Source organism: Crinia signifera, chromosome 11 (genome assembly GCF_055691185.1).
Source record: "Crinia signifera chromosome 11, ASM5569118v1, whole genome shotgun sequence".
Lineage (NCBI taxonomy): Eukaryota > Metazoa > Chordata > Amphibia > Anura > Myobatrachidae > Crinia > Crinia signifera.
The window spans coordinates 36,608,396-36,627,539 of NC_139227.1; the positions used below are offsets into that span (position 1 = coordinate 36,608,396).

General features: G+C 44.3%; 1 protein-coding gene across 2 annotated transcripts in view; it reads left to right on the forward strand.

The window, feature by feature from the left end:
* Nucleotides 1-19,144, forward strand: part of BANP (BTG3 associated nuclear protein) — a 441,607-nt gene that overhangs the window by 175,908 nt on the left and 246,555 nt on the right. Inside the window, exon 7 of one of the 2 annotated variants that reach the window (XM_083165122.1) lies at nt 2,872-3,111. In XM_083165122.1, coding sequence (XP_083021248.1) covers nt 2,872-3,111 — 240 coding nt within the window. Of the gene's footprint in view, nt 1-2,871; nt 3,112-19,144 lie in introns of those variants that run through there. The other variant, XM_083165121.1, reaches the window with a different exon arrangement.

The following is a 19,144-nucleotide window of genomic DNA, read 5'->3' on the forward strand; positions in this document are numbered from 1 at the left end:
TCCATGGCCTTATACAGTAACACTTGCCCTCTCCTACAGCCTCCCACAGTAACACTTGCCTGCTTCTGTGGCCTCCTACAGTAACACTTGCCTGTTCCTACAGCCTCCTACAGTAACACTTGCCTGTTCCTACAGCCTTATACAGTAATGCTTGCCTGCTCATGTGGCCTTGTACAGTAACACTTGCCTGCTCATGTGGCCTTGTACAGTAACACTTGCCTGCTCCTGTAGCCTCGTACAGTAACGCTTGGGTGCATGGCCTTATACAGTAACCTGTTTCTGCTCCTGTAGCCTTGTACAGTAACACTTAGCAGCTACTGCAGCCTCATAGTGTTACACTTGCACGTATCAGTGGCCTCGTACAGTAACACAGAATCTTCCTTTGCTGCTCTGGGTAATGATGATGGGATAACAAGTGCAGTCAGGTTTGGAGTATCGTTCATCCTATCCCTCCTCTCTTGCATGTAGAGTGTATCATTGTGTCTCTGCCCTGACTGAATTCAGCACAGATAATACTCTCCAGTGCGCAGCAGATGAGGATCTGGCTTCATTTACAATGTGCCCCTCAGAGTATGTCCAGTGTTTCTATAGCACCAAATGTAACTTATTAACTTTGTTTCATGAGTACATTAAATTAACAGGGGAAGAACAATCTCAGTGTTTTTTTAATTCCTGTCATTCTTGTGACAATTTCAGATGTTAATTTTTTTAACATTTTTGGTCACACAGAAAATCTTTCTACTTACGTATTAGTACAAACTGTCTTATATATACGTTCCTAGGTGGAAGCACATCCAGGGGTCAAATTCTGGAGACTGTGCAAGACTGCAAAGATTGATTAGGCCACACACATTCCACTGGCATTGTGTGTGTGTGTGTGTGTGTGTGTGTGTGTGTGGTTTTTACTTTCCAACATTACCCTGTATATAAGTCCCCCTCACTCAATTAGCCTCCTACAGTATGTTTTATAATGCCACCTCTCCTTCCTTCTACTTACATACTACACACTGCATCGCCTGTACATACTACACACTGTACCAAGTCCCTGCCTACATACTACACACTGCACCAAGTCCCTGCCTACATACTACACACTGTACCAAGTCCCTGCCTACATACTACACACTGCACCAAGTCCCTGCCTACATACTACACACTGCACCAAGTCCCTGCCTACATACTACACACTGCACCAAGTTCCTGCCTACATACTACACACTGCATCAAGTTCCTGCCTACATACTACACACTGCACCAAGTTCCTGCCTACATACTACACACTGCACCAAGTCCCTGCCTACATACTACACACTGCACCAAGTCCCTGCCTACATACTACACACTGCACCAAGTCCCTGCCTACATACTACACACTGCACCAAGTCCCTGCCTACACACTGCACCAAAGGCCTAATTCAACAACACTTTGAGTGGGATGAGTTCGGCAGAGTGTTGGTAAGCTGCTTACCAAGCAGTGTTGAATCCCCCCCCCCCCGACTACATACTTACACTGCACAAAGTCTCTGTCTACAGGTCTCCAACCTGTAGCTCACGGTCATAGTTTGGGTGGCTCGCCTAGCTGCAGTTCTGCTCTCAGCTGGGATTAAGTGCCTGAAATCAGGACCTGAATCGGGGAGCCACCACAAGGCAGGAAGAGAGAACCCGGAAGCCACCGGCAGCTGCAGAGGGATCCAGTGTCATTGTCCCATAGCAGACTGAAGGCTGCTCTGGGTAACCAAGAAGATGCACACCACCGTAGCCACTGGTGAGATACATCAGAACAGATGACACTCCCACAGAGATAAGTGGGAAGGTAGTTGGGAGTCACTGGGAGATGGAGAGGGGATCTGTTGGAAGTTGGCCAGGCAGGTACGGGGACCACATGAGAAATTCGCAGATTTTTCTAAAAACATTTTTAGTAGCTCTTCAAGCGGTTTCATTTTTCTCAAGTAGCTCACACCCCAAATACGGTTGGCGACCACTGCTGTATACATACTATACACTGCACAATGTTGCTGTATTCATACCGTACACTGCACTAAGACCCTACACATATATTGCACACTGCACCAAGGGGGTGATTCTGGTTAGTTTGCAAAAGCAAACTCTTCAATGGACAAAACCATTCTGTACTGCAGGTGGGGTAGATGTAACATGTGCAGGGAGAGTTAGATTTGGGGGAGTTATTTTGTTTCTGTGCATGGTAAATACTGGCTGCTATATTCTTACACTGCAATCTAGATTTTAGTGTGAACGCACCCTGCCCAAATCTAACTCTCTGCACATATTACATCTGCCCCACCTGCAGTGCAGAATGTTTTTGTCCATTAAAGAAGGCGTTTGCCTCTGAAAACCAGCCAGAATCACCCCCCAATTGCCTACAGTATGTGTAAGTTATCATAGCCTTAAGTGCAGAGTTTGTATATTCTCCCCGTACTTGCGTGGGTTTCCTCAGGGTACTCCGGTTTCCTCCCACAATCCAAAAATATACTGGTAGGCTAATTGTCTCCCAACATAAATTAACCCTAGAATGTCTGTGTGTGTGTACATGTGGTAGGGAATATAGATTGTAAGCTCCACTGGTGCAGGGACTAATGTGAATGTTCAAATATTCTCTGTACAGCGCTGCAGAATATGTGTGCGCTATATAAGAAACTGGTAATAAATTAATATTACAACCTCTGTTCACTGCACCAAGTAACTAAACGTATTATAATACAACTTCCATACATTGCACCAACTATATATAGATATTGTTAGTTTTATTGTCATACTATTCGGTAACCTGCTGACATTCACACTGTGTAATCAGAAATGCTGGCTAATTCTCCTGGATTCTTATTCTGTATCCCGTTTCATCTCTTCCCTCAGAGGATTACCCAAGCGGCACCTGGCTGGGGGATGATAGCAATGCGGAGATGAGAGTGAGATGTCCGATCACAGCGGCCGACATGCTTCATATCAGCACTAACTGTCGCACAGCAGAGAAGATGGCCCTGACGTTGCTGGATTACCTTTTCCACCGGGAGGTACAGGCCGTCTCCAACCTATCAGGCCAGGGGAAGCATGGGAAAAAGCAGCTGGATCCCCTGATGATTTACGGTATACGGTGTAAGTAGGACGGATGACTTATATCCTCCTTTGCTGTTCTGCAACAATAACATATGTGTGTTTATTGTATGTTACACTTCTAGAGCTGAACATACCTTACAGCAGGGGTGGACAAACTGATCCTCAACATCTACCAACAGTTCATGTGTCTCAGGCAACCTGTGGATCTATAGTAGGAATGAATGCAGTACCGTATGTTTGAAAATTAGACAGTAATGACTACAATGTGGACCATTGGTAGATCTTGAGGAACGGTTTGGCCACACTGTCTTAAGGTGCCCACACACGCACCGATCCCGGCGGTGCAATGCTATACGATGGGGTGCGCGCTCCCGCGGCACCCCATCGCACAGTACAAAAAGTATGTGCTGCACATACTTTTTGTACTAGCTTTTTCTAGCATCGCATCGCATGCACATCGTATGCACAAGGCATACGATGCAATGCTATGTGTGCTAGTTAAGCCCACAACGCACGCCGGGATCGGTGCGTCTGTGGGCACCTTTACAGTGTTAGTCCAAACTCCCCAGTTTACTCTATCTAGGGATGAGAGGTGTAATTGGTATTTCTGTAGAGTTTTCAGCCTAAGGTGACCGCTATAATGTAGCCGTCTTTTATAGTATGAAAGCATGGAGTGTGCATGCACTATATAGTTTATTCTGTGACTCCGGGGAGCTCATGGGAAATTGTTAACGATATACTTAGCTGTCTTTGTCACATTTTGTGTATGTAGCATACATCATATAGAGCATATGTTCAAATAGTAAAAGTAACACAGTCTGGTATTATCACAGAAGTAATATCACTGTCATACATGTGTACACAAGGCCACAGGAGTAATATTGCTGTCTTTGAGTGTACACAAGACCACGGGGATAATATCACTGTCATGCATGTATGCACAAGGCCGCAGGGGTGATATCACTGTCATCAGTTGCGCACAAGGCCACAGGAGTAATATCACTGTCATCATTTGTGCACAAGGCCGCAGGGGTAATATCACTGTCCTCATTTGTGCACAAGGCCGCAGGGGTAATATCACTGTCCTCATTTGTGCACAAGGCCGCAGGGGTAATATCACTGTCCTCATTTGTGCACAAGGCCGCAGAGGTAATATCACTGTCATCAGTTGTGCACAAGGCCGCAGGGGTAATATCACTGTCATCAGTTGCGCACAAGGCCGCAGGGGTAATATCACTGTCGTGTGAACAGTGGAGGGATCCACAGCTCTGACTTAATTGGTTGGAAGGAAGAGTGTGGTATAGGGTTCCGACATCCGGGATCCCGACAGTCATTAGCCCGACGTCGGGAGTCCGACTGGCAGGACTCAGACAGCATGGCGAGTGCAACAAAGCCCCTTGCGGGCTCGCTGTGCTCGCCACCTATTCTATTCTCCCTCTATGGGGGTCCCTTCCCCCCATGATGGAGAATAGCTGGTGGCCGCCGGGAACCCGTCTGTTGGTGTTTTAGCAGTCGGGATCCCGACGTCGGGTAAATGACTGTCAGGACCCCCTCCGGCACCCGATTGGAATTGCTGTAAAAGCAAGTGGTGACTACTTCTACATAAATCACTGCTACAGTTTTTAGTGAGCTCTGAAGACTTTTGATCCATCTAAAGTCAGGAGTTAAGAAGATAATTAATACAAAAATAAGAGGGTTGCACTAAGCAGCAGATTCTCACAGCAGATTATTATGAGCCTTCATGATAGTAATTTAACCTTTCCATTCCCAGACATATTTTCAAATATCAAAACACCCATTATGCCCAGATATGTAAACTCACGTTAACAATCTGCTTTACAAATTGTCATTTGGTTGAAGCAGTAAACCCTGTAGTCAAGTAAATGTAAAACGAACTACAGAAAAATGCGATGACAGATTGGATTTAAAAACCCTTTTTAAATTCAGTGTTGGATTAACGTGACTGACTCATGTCTTTCTGCAAACCGCACCCTACTATGTAACTCAGTAGACATCATTGTGCTCACATAGGCTGCATTCACTAGACTAGGTCAGTGTGCTAAGTATAAAGTACGTTCTCTTCTCCTTTCATCTCCTCCTGTAATTTCCAACACAGAGATCACCGTGGGTCACTTATCGGATGCGCTGTTCTGTCCCAGAGCTCAGCTTGTGTGGGAGTCAGCCTAGGTCAGTGCGGGGTCCGGATCTATGGGACTTGCCCCTCCAGAACTGTCCATTCTCAATTTAAGGCTCTTGGGCTTTAAGTGGGTTGGAAATTGGAAACAGCCTAAACCGTGAGGAAGGGTCCCGACCTCCGTAGTACATGACTAATGGTTTCCCACCCTGTGCCATTTGTATTTTATTGCGGATCCCTTAAAGGAGATTTTAAGTAGCTTTGTCATGTCAACAAAGAATGTTGCTATGTATTTATTTTCCTGTATAAGTGTACTAGTATGTAGCACAGCAGGGACAGGCCATGTGCTGCTTCCAACTGTTTGTGTATAACACAAGCAAACAATGCAATAATGAAAAACAAACAATTCTATCCTGGCGTAAACAGTCTGTGTACAATCAGGACGTGTTCTCATGATGCAGCTGGGAACCCGGGAGAGCTACACTGCCCTCCTTGTTTCCTTATCCGTGTATGACACACTTGGCGTGTCCCTCTTATTCTCCAGAGCCCTCTTGCTGATTGGGAGCAGGCTGTATCATTGGGGTTGTTAGATGACCATGTGGGTGTCCAGTTCAGAGCATTGAGGAAGGGGCAGCCGACAAAGGCTCAAGCACCCTAAGACAGACGAAAGTTTATAGCATGGGTCCTCAAACTGCGGCTCTCCAGATGTTATGAAACTACAAATCCCAGCATGTCTTGCCACAGTTTTGCTATAAGGGAGTGTTAAAACTGTGGCAAGGCATGCTGGAATTTGTAGTTTCACAACATCTGGAGGGCCGCAGTTTGAGGATCAATGGTTTATAGATAACAATCCTCTAGATTTACTATCCAGCACACACACACACACACACACACACACACACACACTATATAGGCAAAAGTGTTTGGACACCTGACTTTTACACCAACAGGGACTATAATGACATTGTGTTCACATACTGTACATATACTTCAATATGGAGTTGGCCACAGACACTCCAAATTCACATGGAAAGCCACCCACAGAGAGTAGACGCTGCAAAGGGGAGACCAACTCCATATTTAAGTATATGTGAATTTGGAGTGTCTGTAGGGCATTTATGAGGTCAGGCGCTGATGCTAGACGAGAAAGCCCGGCTCGCATTCTTCATTTAAGTTTATCCTAATGGTGCTCGATGGGGTTGAGGTCAGGGCTCTGTGCAGGTCATTCAAGTTCTTCCACCTCATCAAACCCTATCTTTATAGTCCTTGCTTTGTGCACTGGGGCACAGTCATGTTGGAATAGAAAAGGGCCTTCCCCAACTGTAGCCACAAAGGTGGAAGCATAGCATTGTCCAACATGTCTTGGTATGCTGAAGCACTATGCGCACCCTTCAGTGGAGATAAGGGGCCTAGCCCAATCACAGACAATATACAGCTAAGTGCTTTTGATGTCCTGGAGTGCTGTGCCTGAGTTTGAACCTTGTTCTTGCCCATACATACATATATTTACAGCAGGGGCACACAGATAGCTGACATACTACTTTCACACAGATTAGCTCCTAAATCCCAGCTTTTTCTCAGCATTTGAGTAACGGGTTGTTTTGAAGGCCCCAGCCTGTCCCTATCGAATTATCAGGTAATTTGCTGATCAACACTGATATTTCTTCTGTGTGAAAGGGTCAACTGGGTCGAAATGTCCGTCTCTTCGACCCTGGTAAAAACCAGGGTCGAAGATCTGGGAATTTTGACCCATGCTGAACCTATCTATCTCTCTATCTATTTATAAATAGTTACATAGTAGGTGAGGCTGAATAAAGACTTGCGTCCATCTAGTTCAACCTATGTTTATAGTAGCTAATCCCTTGTATAATATGTTCTGATATTTTAAAGACAGATTGTTACTTATTCATACCCTTGGATGTTTTTAACCAATAAATGTTTATCCAACCTTATTTTAAACGTATTTATAGTGTCTGCTGACACCACTTCTTCAGGAAGAGAGTTCCAAAGTTTGACTGTTCTGACTGTAAAGAATTTTTTTCTTCTAGATGAACAAAATCTTTTTTCTTCTAATCTAAACTCGTGCCTAGATTCCTGTCTAGCAGAAAAATGGGTGCTTGACAGTTCCTTCTATTGGCCCCTGATATACATGTCCCCCCTTAAACGTCTCTTCTCTAGTGTAAATAGTCCCATATTGCTTAATCTCTCCCCGTAGCTTAAAGTCTCCATTCCCCTAATAAGCTTAGTTGCTCTTCTTTGGACTTTTTCTAATTTTATGATGTCCTTTTTATAGTGTGGGGCCCAGAACTGTACTCCGTATTTGAGGTGCGGTCTAACCAATGATTTGTACAGAGGCATAATTACTTTTGAATCCCTAGTTTCCATGCCCCTTTTAATATATGCCAGAGTTTTATTGGCCTTTTTAGTTGCTTACATTGAGCACTACACCCTAGTTTGTTGTCTATTTGGACTCCTAGATCCTTTTTGAGTACTGAATTACCCAATTCATCCCCGCTTAGGTTATAACTAGCACACTGGTTATGTCTCCCAAGGTGCATGACCTTGCATTTGTCCACATTGAACCTCATCTTCCACTTTTTTGCCCACTCGTCTAGATTGTCAAGATAATTTTGGAGCGTGGTGACATCTTGTGATGATTTAATAACTCTGCTCAGTTTTGTATCGTCCACAAAGATAGATACATTGCCGAGTAACCCTATCCCAATATCGTTAATAAAAATGTTAAACAAAATGGGCCCTAGAACCGAACCCTGTGGCACTCCACTTAGTACTGGTATCATATTTGAAACTGCACTGTTCTCTGTTCTCTATTACACAGCCAGTTCCCTACCCATCTGCAGATATTTGCCCCTAATCCCAGGTCCTCCATTTTATTTATCAACCTCTTGTGTGGTACGGTGTCGAAGGCTTTAGCAAAATCTTGGAAAATCACATCTACAGCATTTCCATTATCAAGGTTTTTGCTAACCTCTTCATAGAAACCAAGTAGATTAGTATATAAAATGGCTTTTGTAATGGTTAGCCACGGACCCTGTTTGCTGGAGCATTTCCACTGAAGACAGGATACTTCTGTTTGGTGGTGCAGTTCTCTGCTAATTGTCCTAGAACCCAGTTGTTACAGCCAAAAGGAAGGCCAACTGTTCTGTCCTAATGAAATAATGTTACACACATCTTGCGCGTTCCTGGATTGTGTACTGTGGCATACCGGCTGTCTCTCGGTCTACTGTAACACTTAAGAAACCTAAGATACACTTACAAGTTACCGTCTTTTGAATATATATATATATATATATATATATATATATAAATATATATGTATATATATACATACATATAAAAGATATATATTTATATACAGTATATATAAAAGAAAACATAATATGGTCTAGGAAATTGCGCTAAGATTGGTCTCTCGACCAGCTGCAACTCTGGAGCGACTCTCCTTTTAGTGAGAGACAGTAGAACAAAATACCTATTCGATACAACGAGTTTGCGGCTAGGTGGTACTACAAGAGCACACTCTGGACACCCCCCTTTTGTATATTAAGGGTGACGTTTTAAGATAATCAAGGAAAAGGTTCTTGGAACATTTGCTCTGCAAAGAATTTTGAGTTGTTGGTGTCTCTTTAAATCTGCTCTGAAAGATATTCCGTTTGCCCTTCACTGGCATAGATATTTCCATCAATATCAATTTTCTGCGTGTTCGTTAGCACAGAAACAAAATGTTTCTAACAGCGGTGCTAGGATATGCCTTTTATAGTGCTTGGAAGGCTAATATGGACACGGTGAGGAATAACAAGAGGAAGCTGTGTGCTTTCCCTCCTATAAAAATGGGACAATTTATGTGGAATTCCGCTGAACTGAATTCCACGCTAGAAATGAAAGGAAAGGAGAGGCCATGCGAGCCAGTTCTGGTGAAAGGAGAATCCGGAAACGCAGGATGCTGGCTGGTTATGGGGAGATTGGTCCTCGTGGTATCAGTGTCTACAACACCACACTGAAATAACAGTGTTTGTATAAGCCCAAAGCCTCACATGTACAACTGCCTTGTCAGCAGGCTAGCATTTGGTTCTCGACTGCGAGAAATCTCAGTAGCTAATAAAAACACTTCGTTATAAGTTTACTTTGGTGTTCTGTGGTGTTCTGAAAACACTGCGTAGGCATAAATGTAAGTGCAGGATGGAAACAGACTTATTAACTGCACGGGATGGAATGAGTAAGGGGCCCCCATCCCAGAAAACCACAGACAACTCCATAGAACCCTCTGTGTTTTTGCTAGTCTTTGTTAAATGAATAGGCTTTGCAACCAACAGAGGTAATTAAAAGCATTTTTAATTATCTATTTCTCGGGAGGAATCCATTGTGGTCCAGGGTTTTACTCTACTGGTAAAACATCAGACTCTACTGATAGCTCCCGCTTGCTTTCAATCGAGTTGTTTACATACAGTCTAATACCTAATACGTGTAATATTCAATGTTCCGAGTGCCGAAAAGGGCGCATGCCAGCGAAAACTTCTGTGGATTGTCGAGATACAGCCGCGAATTCGACACTCCACGTCCTTTTCCGACAAAACAGATCCGACTGGTTTGAAAGTCTGATCTGTTTTGTCGAGATCTGCCTTGAATGCTGTCAGAAATGTCGGCATTGAATAGGAGGCGGAGACTGAATATCACCCTTAATGCAGAAGATCCATCGATGTCTGACGTTCTCTGGATTAATCATGCCAGACACTTGTATGCAGCAACATAAAATCATGACGCCCCTTCCCCAGCTGCTCCGTGAAAACCTATTGGCACAGTCACAAACCAATAAGAAGGGGCATTGATTGCTATGGGAAATGTCGCCACTTTTGATTTTGAGAAGCTTTTGTAATTTTACCCCGTAACAGTTCAATCAGGAATTCAGTGGTTTGTATCTGGTAGATCTGCGGTGGTTCTCGGTTGTAGAACCTATCAATGGTTTCGCGTGTACCACAGTGTGGGTGCTGGACTGTGCTCTGTACCTGAGCTAAATCAGCTGCACAGTTACTGGAAAACTGATCTATTGGAGACTGGTTCTTCAGGAATACAGATTAATTATAGTAGCAAAACTAAAATACCGTATATATCGCCCATTGTTCTAGAGGGGGTACAATCTCCTACCAACATAATGACATGCCAATTAAGTGACATGAACATTATTTTTAGAGGGAACTTATGTTACTGCAGGAAGAGTGCAAATAAAACTGACAGCGCTATTTTTTCTAATGGGGCAAATTTAGGCCCATTTCTAAGTGTTTGACTAGATCTCTAAAATTAAGAACGGATTGCTCCCTGTGCATACCCCCAAGCAACGGCGTCACCGCCACCTGACAATACAGGTACTACATGCGTTTTTTTTCTAGTCCACAGGTTCTTAATGTGGGTCCTCAGGACCCCTTTCAGTGCATGTTTTGCATGTCTCCTCACAGAATCAAGTAAAATAATTAGCTCCACCTGTTAATTTTTTTAAAATGTTTCTGTCAGTAATGAGTGCAGTGGCGTAACAATGCTGCCGCAGATCCTGCGGTTGCTTGGGAGAGCCAGCGCCGGCGGGTTCTGCATGTAATGCATCACACATGAGTTCACTGGAGTACCGCACATAAAAATAGGCTAGGGCCAATCCTGTATTATAAAAGCCATACATAAGGTACAATAAACAGACTGGAGTAGAACAGACTGGAGACCGGTCAAGTCTGCTATAAGTGCACCAGCTCTTTTGTTATTGATCTGAGTTCCAGACCTGTGCTATTGTGTGTGTGTGTGTGTGTATATTATAATATGTCTATTTATTATTTATTTATTAACAGTTTCTTATGTAGCGCAGCATATTCCATTGCGCTTTACAAAAGGAGACAGTTAGGGTGGCCAATCCCGGGATCGGGATCGGCGGGATCCCGGGATTTGGCCCTAAAAACACCGGGATTTCAATCCCGGGATTGGACTCTCCAATCCCGGGATTTCGGTATTAGACTGCGCATGCGCAGTCTAATGCCGGGCAGCGTCTGAGACCCTGCTCAGACGCTGCCCGGCTTCTCCCGTGCCCGGCAGAGCGTCTCTGCGCAGCGTGACTATGTCAGAGGTCACGCTGCGCAGGTCGCACAGCACACCACGCTGATTGTTATGTTGCCCAGCTCCCGGAGGACCAGCCCACCCTACCCGCCGCCTGCCCAGCTCAGCTCCCGGAGAAGCAGCCCACCCTACCCGCCACCTGCCGAGCTCCCGGAGACGCAGCCCACCCTACCCGTCGCCTGCCCAGCTCCCGGAGGAGCAGCCCACCCTACCCGGCCGCACCCGCCACACATGTAAGTGGATATGCGGGGCGGCCGGGGCATTTTTTTTAATCAGGGAAGCCGATCCCGGGAATCCCGGGATTGAGCATTTTTCAATCCCGATACCCGGGATTGAAAAAGTGTCCCGGGATTGGCTTCCCTAGAGACAGTGATACAACAAACAGGGTATTTCAAAAGGTAGGAGGGCCCTGTTCGCAAGCTTACAATCTATAGGGAAATAGGATAGCTACTGTATTCTTTATTGCATTGATTCCACCAGAATGCAAGGTTCTGTGACTGGTTCTGGAATTTGATAAGCTTGCCTGAAGAGATGAGTTTTCAGGGAACGCTTATAGGTTTGGAGACTGGAGGAGAGTCTTATTGTGCTTGGGAGGGCATTCCACAGAGTGGGTGCAGCCCGCAGAAAGTCCTGCAATCAGGAATGAGAGCGAGTAATGCAGATCTTGGGAGGAGCGTAGAGAAGGTATGTGTGTTGGTGTAGTTTGGTTTACAACTTTATGTGTAAGAATAAGAATTTTGTATTTAGTACGGTAGAATACAGGTAACCAATGAAGTGGCTGACAGAGTAGCTTTGCAGACGATGAACTTCTGGCTTGGAAGATTAGCCTCGCAGCTGCATTCATGATGGACTGTAGTGGTGAGAGTCTGTATTGGGGAAGGCCAATAAAGAGACCATTGCAATAATCAATGCGTGAGATGATGAGAGCATGGATTAGAGTTTTTGCAGTGTATTGTGTAAGGTAAGGGGAAATTTTGAATATGTTTTTTAGGTGCATGTGGCATGATTTTGAGACAGATTGAATGTGGGGTACAAAGGAAAGTTCAATCAAGGATAACACCTAGGTAGCGAGCTTGAGAGGTGTATATATATTCTCAACCGCAATAGAGATATCAGGTTGGTAATTACTATTTATTGGCGGAAATAGAATTAATTCTGTTTTTGAAATATTAAGTTTGAGGTGGCGAGATGATATCCAGGATGAAATAGCAGAAAGGCATTCAGAGACACAGCTCGATACAGATGGGGACAGGTCAGGGGAGGATAGGTAGAGCTGAGTATCATTAGCATACAGATGATACTGAAATCCAAAAGAGCTGATTAGTTTGCCAAGAGATGAGGTATAGATTGAGAAAAGCAGAGGACCTAAAACTGAACCCTGAGGTACTCCAACTGAATGATATGTAAGTAGTATTACAGCTTGTAGCGTCTAGTCTAATGCAGTGGTAACAAACTCCAGTCCTCGAGAGCTACCAACAGGTCATGTTTTTCAGATCACCTCGCAGGTACACAGGTGCACTCATTACTGACTAACACCTTTTAAAAGATCCACAGATGGAGATAATTACTTCATTTGTTATTCTGTGAGGACACATGGAAAATGTTACTGTTGGTAGCTCTCGAGAACTGGAGTTGGCTACCCCTGGTCTAAGGGGAATTATGGTGTGTGGCTTATAGTGTATGGCATTATGGTGTGTGGCATATAGTGTACTGGGCATTATGAGGGGGCGCCAGAAACTTATTTGAGCTGAGGGAAGCAAAATGTATAGTTATGCCACTGAATGAGTGCACCTGTTGGGTGACCTGAAAAACGTGAACTGTTTGTGGTCCTGAGGACCGAGTTTTAGAACCACCGCACTAATTGAGAGAAAAGGATTAATACACACAGTCAAAGTGTATGTTTTGTGGTAGTCAGATATTCCCTATACGCTGTGTATTACCATACATTCGGGCTTACTGTATTTAGGGAGATGCTGCCAAATCTTATACCAACATATTGTGTCCCAAGAAAAGTTAACTTTTATTAATTACGTCTTAAAAAAGCTGTGAAATATATTAAAAACGTGGTGATAAAGTGTCAAAAATTGATTCAAATGGAGCTGACCTTTGTGTGCGTGTGTTTTAATTACAGTTCAATGACTGTCTTGCGCCTGTGTAATGATGTTATATAGTAATGTTATTATGTCCAGTTACCTACAGTGGTGTCGTATAGCACTGATCAACCAAGGCAAACCGTTTATGGATTGTTACACTTATAAAGTGTTAAAACTACAATGTATGTAACTGATTGCTGCAACTATGTTGCTCTCTGTGGTTGTCAAATGGCAAGTGTTCTTACCAGAAAACACTGGTCAGCACAGATCACTCAGCACACATCGCTGGTGCATAGCATGTGTGCTGAGCCATCTGTGCTTAAGCATGGAGGCTCTGTCGCCCCGTGTGTAGAGGGCTTGCGCAAGACTTGCTCAGGTTCCATATGGTAAAACAGATCAGTTTCTGCAAACTTTTAAGATTTTTTCTTTTTTTTTTTAAATAATGGTAAATTGAGTGTGTGTGGCCTGTCTAGGTTCAGTGTCTCCAATATATCCGTACCCCAGATCCAATATTGTGGGCTAAATGCAGCCCAATAATTCACTGACCACTTTGTGCTTCATGCCTTCAGATATGCCTCAAATTTCTGCCTCCCCCATGTCACACTATACCGTATGGGGAAGTATTTCTGGACAGTATTTGCTAGAGGTCCAGAAAGTGCTTATATAGTCATTCTGACAACTCTAATGCTTGATTTCTCCTTTAACTAAACGTTTATACCCTGTCAGACTGTCAGCCTGCGGAGCTATATTAATAAACTCTGCACCACTTATTATGTACGATCTGTCATACTGACATGCTTATCCAGGCAAATCTAAACTGTACATTTTTTGTATTGCTTTCTCCTTTAAAGTACTGTAGTTTTAATTTCTCCACCATGATTATTACTTGTGATTCTGCAGCTTTTCATCATTAGCCTCGAGAACATGATGGCTCAGCTAATTATACACCGCTAAAATTATCGTTATTGGAATGTTTCAAAACTATGAGATGATACAAATGACCTCATCCACTGCAGCACTGTGCTCCGTGTTTTCTGTGTTTTAGAGGACGTTTCTATAGATTTTAATTTTAGCTACAGTTCTCCTTCTCAATGGGTACTTCTCCTTCGCCCAATCGCCAATATTGTTACCGATGTAGGCAGTGCTTCGGGCAAACAATACAGTGCAAATACATTGCACAATATCGCTCAGGGATGTCACCTGGCATCTCGCGGAACAGTATTTGACGATATAGTCAAAATTTGACTGCGTGTTCAGGGGACGGAGGATATGGTGGTATAGTGTACGCACCTCAAATGTACAGATATTACTGTCAAGTACTGTACATGCCAAAACTAAATAAATTGGCAAATATGAAGCCAGGGTTTCCCTTTGCCTTGTGCTTCAGTATATTGTGGATACCTTTGTACCTTTATGTACTTAAAGAAAACAGCAAGTTTGAGACAGATGCAGGTGATTTTTTTTTTTACTCCTTATTTTCTGATTTACTTAATTCTTCTCTTTTTGTCTTTATTTAACCTCCCAATTGACCCCTTTCTCTTTAACGCCAGTATGGTTGGCTTGCTAAGCAGTGGTAGTTCGCTGCATAGCGAGCCTTCTAACGCCGCCCGCTGGGCATACGAATGCCCACCCTCCTGCCACCTCGTGAATATCCTCACTGCACTACAGCCATTTGCATCCATTGGTTTTTACCCTGCTTGCAAATTTAAGTCAGTCAGGACTGACTTAAGTTGTAGCATCCGGGTCCGGGTGGGGTGGCTGACCTCCTCGGACGTTAGACGCCCACCCCCAGAAGGCAGCTACCCGCCTGCATTCGCGTGGGGACACCCAGCATTTTTCTGGGTGCACCCACCATTTTGGTGCCTGCACAGAAGCCCTGCACATGCAGATATTTAAATAAAACCGAAACATTGGTCCCGGTGCGAACACTCCAGGTACAAAATCAACCAGAATAATGACCTTTTGTATAGATGTTTAAAGAAATCTAAAAACAATCTACAGGTGTACGGGGTTACTTTGCAAATGACTGAGGCCTTTTAAAGTAGCATGCACCAAGTACTGTGCAGCAGACACTCCGTCTATGGGGGACAGGCCCTCCACTACAGTGCTCATTTTCACAATACTCATTTGAAATCCTTCAGGTTGGCCTGGTGCCTCTGCAGTAATGGCTGAGGGACACAGGAACTACGCCCACCATAGATGATTAATCTCCCAGATTAAGTGCAGGATGCTCTAGGAAATAGACTAGGACTTCCATTAGTATATATTTCCTAATCGTAAATTGCCGGATTTGAGTTTACAACCAAGTTTGATTACTAGTCTGCTAATAGTGGTGGGATCGATATGTTAGTCTGCTAATACCCCTTTCACACCAGAAAATGCAGGGACTTACCCGGGAATGCAGTCCAGGGATCATGCAAGGAAATTCCCGGGTTGGCCACCTTTTAAAATCCAACCTAGATCCTGCATTTTCTGGTATTAGGGGCGAGTGTTAGTGCGGGCTGCGGGAGTCGGGGTGAGTGGATGATTCTGGCCTGGGATTGGCCATGTGCTTGATACTGACAGTGGGATGCGTGCACGGGAGCTGCTGCTGCCTGGAGAGAGCCACTGCCGCTGGCACAGAGGAGAGCTGCTGCCTGGAGAGAGTCACTGTTGCAGGCGCACAGGAGAGCTGCTGCTGCCCGGAGAGAGCCACCGCCGCCAGCACACAGAGATGCTGCTGCTGCCCGAAGAGAGTTACTGCCACCAGCACACAGGAGCCTGCTGCCCAAGGAGAGTCACGGGAAGTCGGGTAAGTACCTTTCACAATGGCTTGTATCCCGGGCTGGTCCTGGGAGCAACACAGCACATCAGTGCTGGGATTTTGGCCTGGTAGCCTTTCACACCAGCACTAGTCCCAGGTTGTTCCCGGGAATTTAGGATGGTGTGAAAAGGGTACATTAGTGGTGGGAGGGATGTGCCAGTCTGCTAAAGTTCTGCCCATTTACTGTATAACTGGTTACTACTTTCAATAACTTTTGCCTGAGGCCTCACGCTCGCAAGTTTTGGACATAGCCATCCTGTCAATTCAGGGGTGCATGTTGTAGCCTCTATTAAGGGTCGCCTGTCTTTACCATTAGGCAGATATTGCTAAATCCGTGCTTTTGAATGTTCAATTGCCAAGTGGCCCGGGCCCCTGCCTACTGTCAGCTTCCCAGCTCGCAGTAATACAGATATATCCGTAGTCACAAGACACAGCCTAGGAACCCACACTACGTTATTATCCCTGCATTGTCCTTAAATTGAATGCAACTCTGGGCTTGATACCAGTTTGTAAGGTATTTAACAGCCATTGGGAAGCGGCTGTATGGTGCTGTACATATACAGCAGGAGGCGTCTGTAAGAGATTGGTATGCGTTTGGCAGCATTCCCTGTTTTTGTAAAATTTATACAGTTGCCACCCCTGCTCTGCCCTTCACATGTTGCTCACGTTAAAAATGCTGCAAGTCTGCAAGTGATATTACAAGACCCGTTCTGCACACGTTATTTGTATGTACATATCCGGCCCTCTGTAGGGACACCATTGGGATGCATGCACAGCAGCAAAAACATATCTCCACTGTACCAGCATTGCGTCATCGTCAGGCCTTTGGTGTCCTGTTTTAATGCCAATAAAAGTCGTAACCTTAAACTGGAGGACTGGAGGCATCGCCGTCATCTGCATTATATATGGTTCCCAGTGGTTGTGTATCCAGCGAGTACAGTGGTGTCAGCACGGCAGCTCCTTAAAAATTTATTTTTGATTTTCTTTCCTATTATGCTGGCAAATGCGCTCAAAACGTCTTCCTAATTGTGAACATCTGATGCCAGGCTTTGCAAGAGAAAAGTTGCCAGCAAGTCTTTTTCCAAACGAAAGATTGTTTACCTTCGTAGTTTTGACACACAGTATCCGTTACACCACAGAGGAATTGTTGTGTATATCTCCGGCATCCACAATGATGAGAACGTCTGCGTTGGTGGCAAAAACTCTGACTTTAAATGTCCTCTGGTCATTCACAATGTGCAATTGATGCTTCGCTACAAATGACCAATTACTGCAGCCGTAGCAAAGTGTTCTGGAACAGGAATTGCATCATGCCAGGACTGTGTTTCCACAAGGATCATATTGTCACAGCCATCTCCAAACATCTGATCTGTTTGCAGGCAGGGCTTGAAGCTCGCTTTGGTCAGGGGACACTTTGGTCGCGGGCCCTCCAGCGTTTCCCACTTATCAAGCCATAAATCGTGCGGCTGGAGTCAGAGAGGCCTGTTTCTTATTTTATATATGTGTACAGAAATGTCTGCTTTATAGACTGTTGGTAACGAGTACATGCTAATAAAATCACATGATGGATAAGATATGTAAATTTCTTTGCAGATTTAAGTAAAAAAACACGGTACTTATGTATTATCTGGACTCCCATGTTAAATGCACCCCATTTTTTCATACCCCTACTATCCAACTACGCATGGAGTTGATTTTATATAGTGTGGCGAGCGCAGCGAGCCACCGTGCCCGAAGCGTGGTGAGCGTAGCGAGCCCCGCGAGGGGACGCGGTCTCGTAAGAAAAACGGGAGTCCAGTTATTACATAAGTACCAAAAACACTCATCAGAGTGGATTAGCGAGAGCTTGCCTTGGTACTGGGAAGCTGGAATGACCTTTCTTCCATCCAGAAAATTGTGTAACTGCAGGAACATAAGTGCTGATGATGTTTTCTATCAAACTAACCCCCCCCCCCCCCCCCCACCTCTGTGCCTCATACCGGGTGTTCCGTGATCTACAGTAATACGATGTTGCCAGTGTGTTTACCCCAAATGGTTGTTGTGTGAGGGACCAACAAGATCAAAGTAACAACCTGGATAACAATGCGATAAAAATGACCTTCGCAGGTTTTTTTGTGTCATCTTGAATGTTTTCCCATATCTGAGCCAAATTACTGTAGACATGTACCCTCGTGAATTGTGTCCACCTTCGTCATGTCGACCTTAAGTACTGTTTTCCTTTAACCTGTTGACATTTTGATCAGTTCAACTTTTCAATGTTCTAGATCCCAGATATCCTGTGATTCATATACATTTATTATACAGCACAATCAGATTTGTGTTATATTGCACAGTAGCAGCTGCAGGGATATTTGTTACTAACAAAAAAAAAAAAGAAAATTCTATGTAGCGATTTAAAAAAAATAAAAAAATATATATATTTTAAACTCAATTTATTGGAGTCAACTACCGACTGTCAATCACAACTCCCTTGATTTCAGTTTATTAAGCTGCGGTTCACTGGGGATAGCAATAAAATACCCGTGAGCAATCCTGAATTAAGGGACCCCAGCCAGTATAAATTAAATGTAGTATTCCTAGCAAAACATCTGGACAGAGGCCAAGGCATTTGCAATTCACGAGAGCTCCTTGTACAAAAGAGTGTGTTTTCGGTGTCTTCCTACTATCCTTCCCACCAAAGGTGTTGTTTTCCCTACTGGGAACACTTCTTATTTTGATAGGCAATAACAAATGAATGCACTTGAATCCAAGCCGACTTGGGAGAGCCAGAGAAGAAAAGTACTTTTTTTTTTCTCCTGTGGAGTTCATCTGCGAGGCAGGTGGGTGGGGTGCAGGTCACTGTCAGCAGTCCACGCTGTGCACACTCTTGTGCCAAATTGCATATTGAGCATGTGGTAGAGTAGTTTCCCCCTTTTGTTGTTATTTGACCAG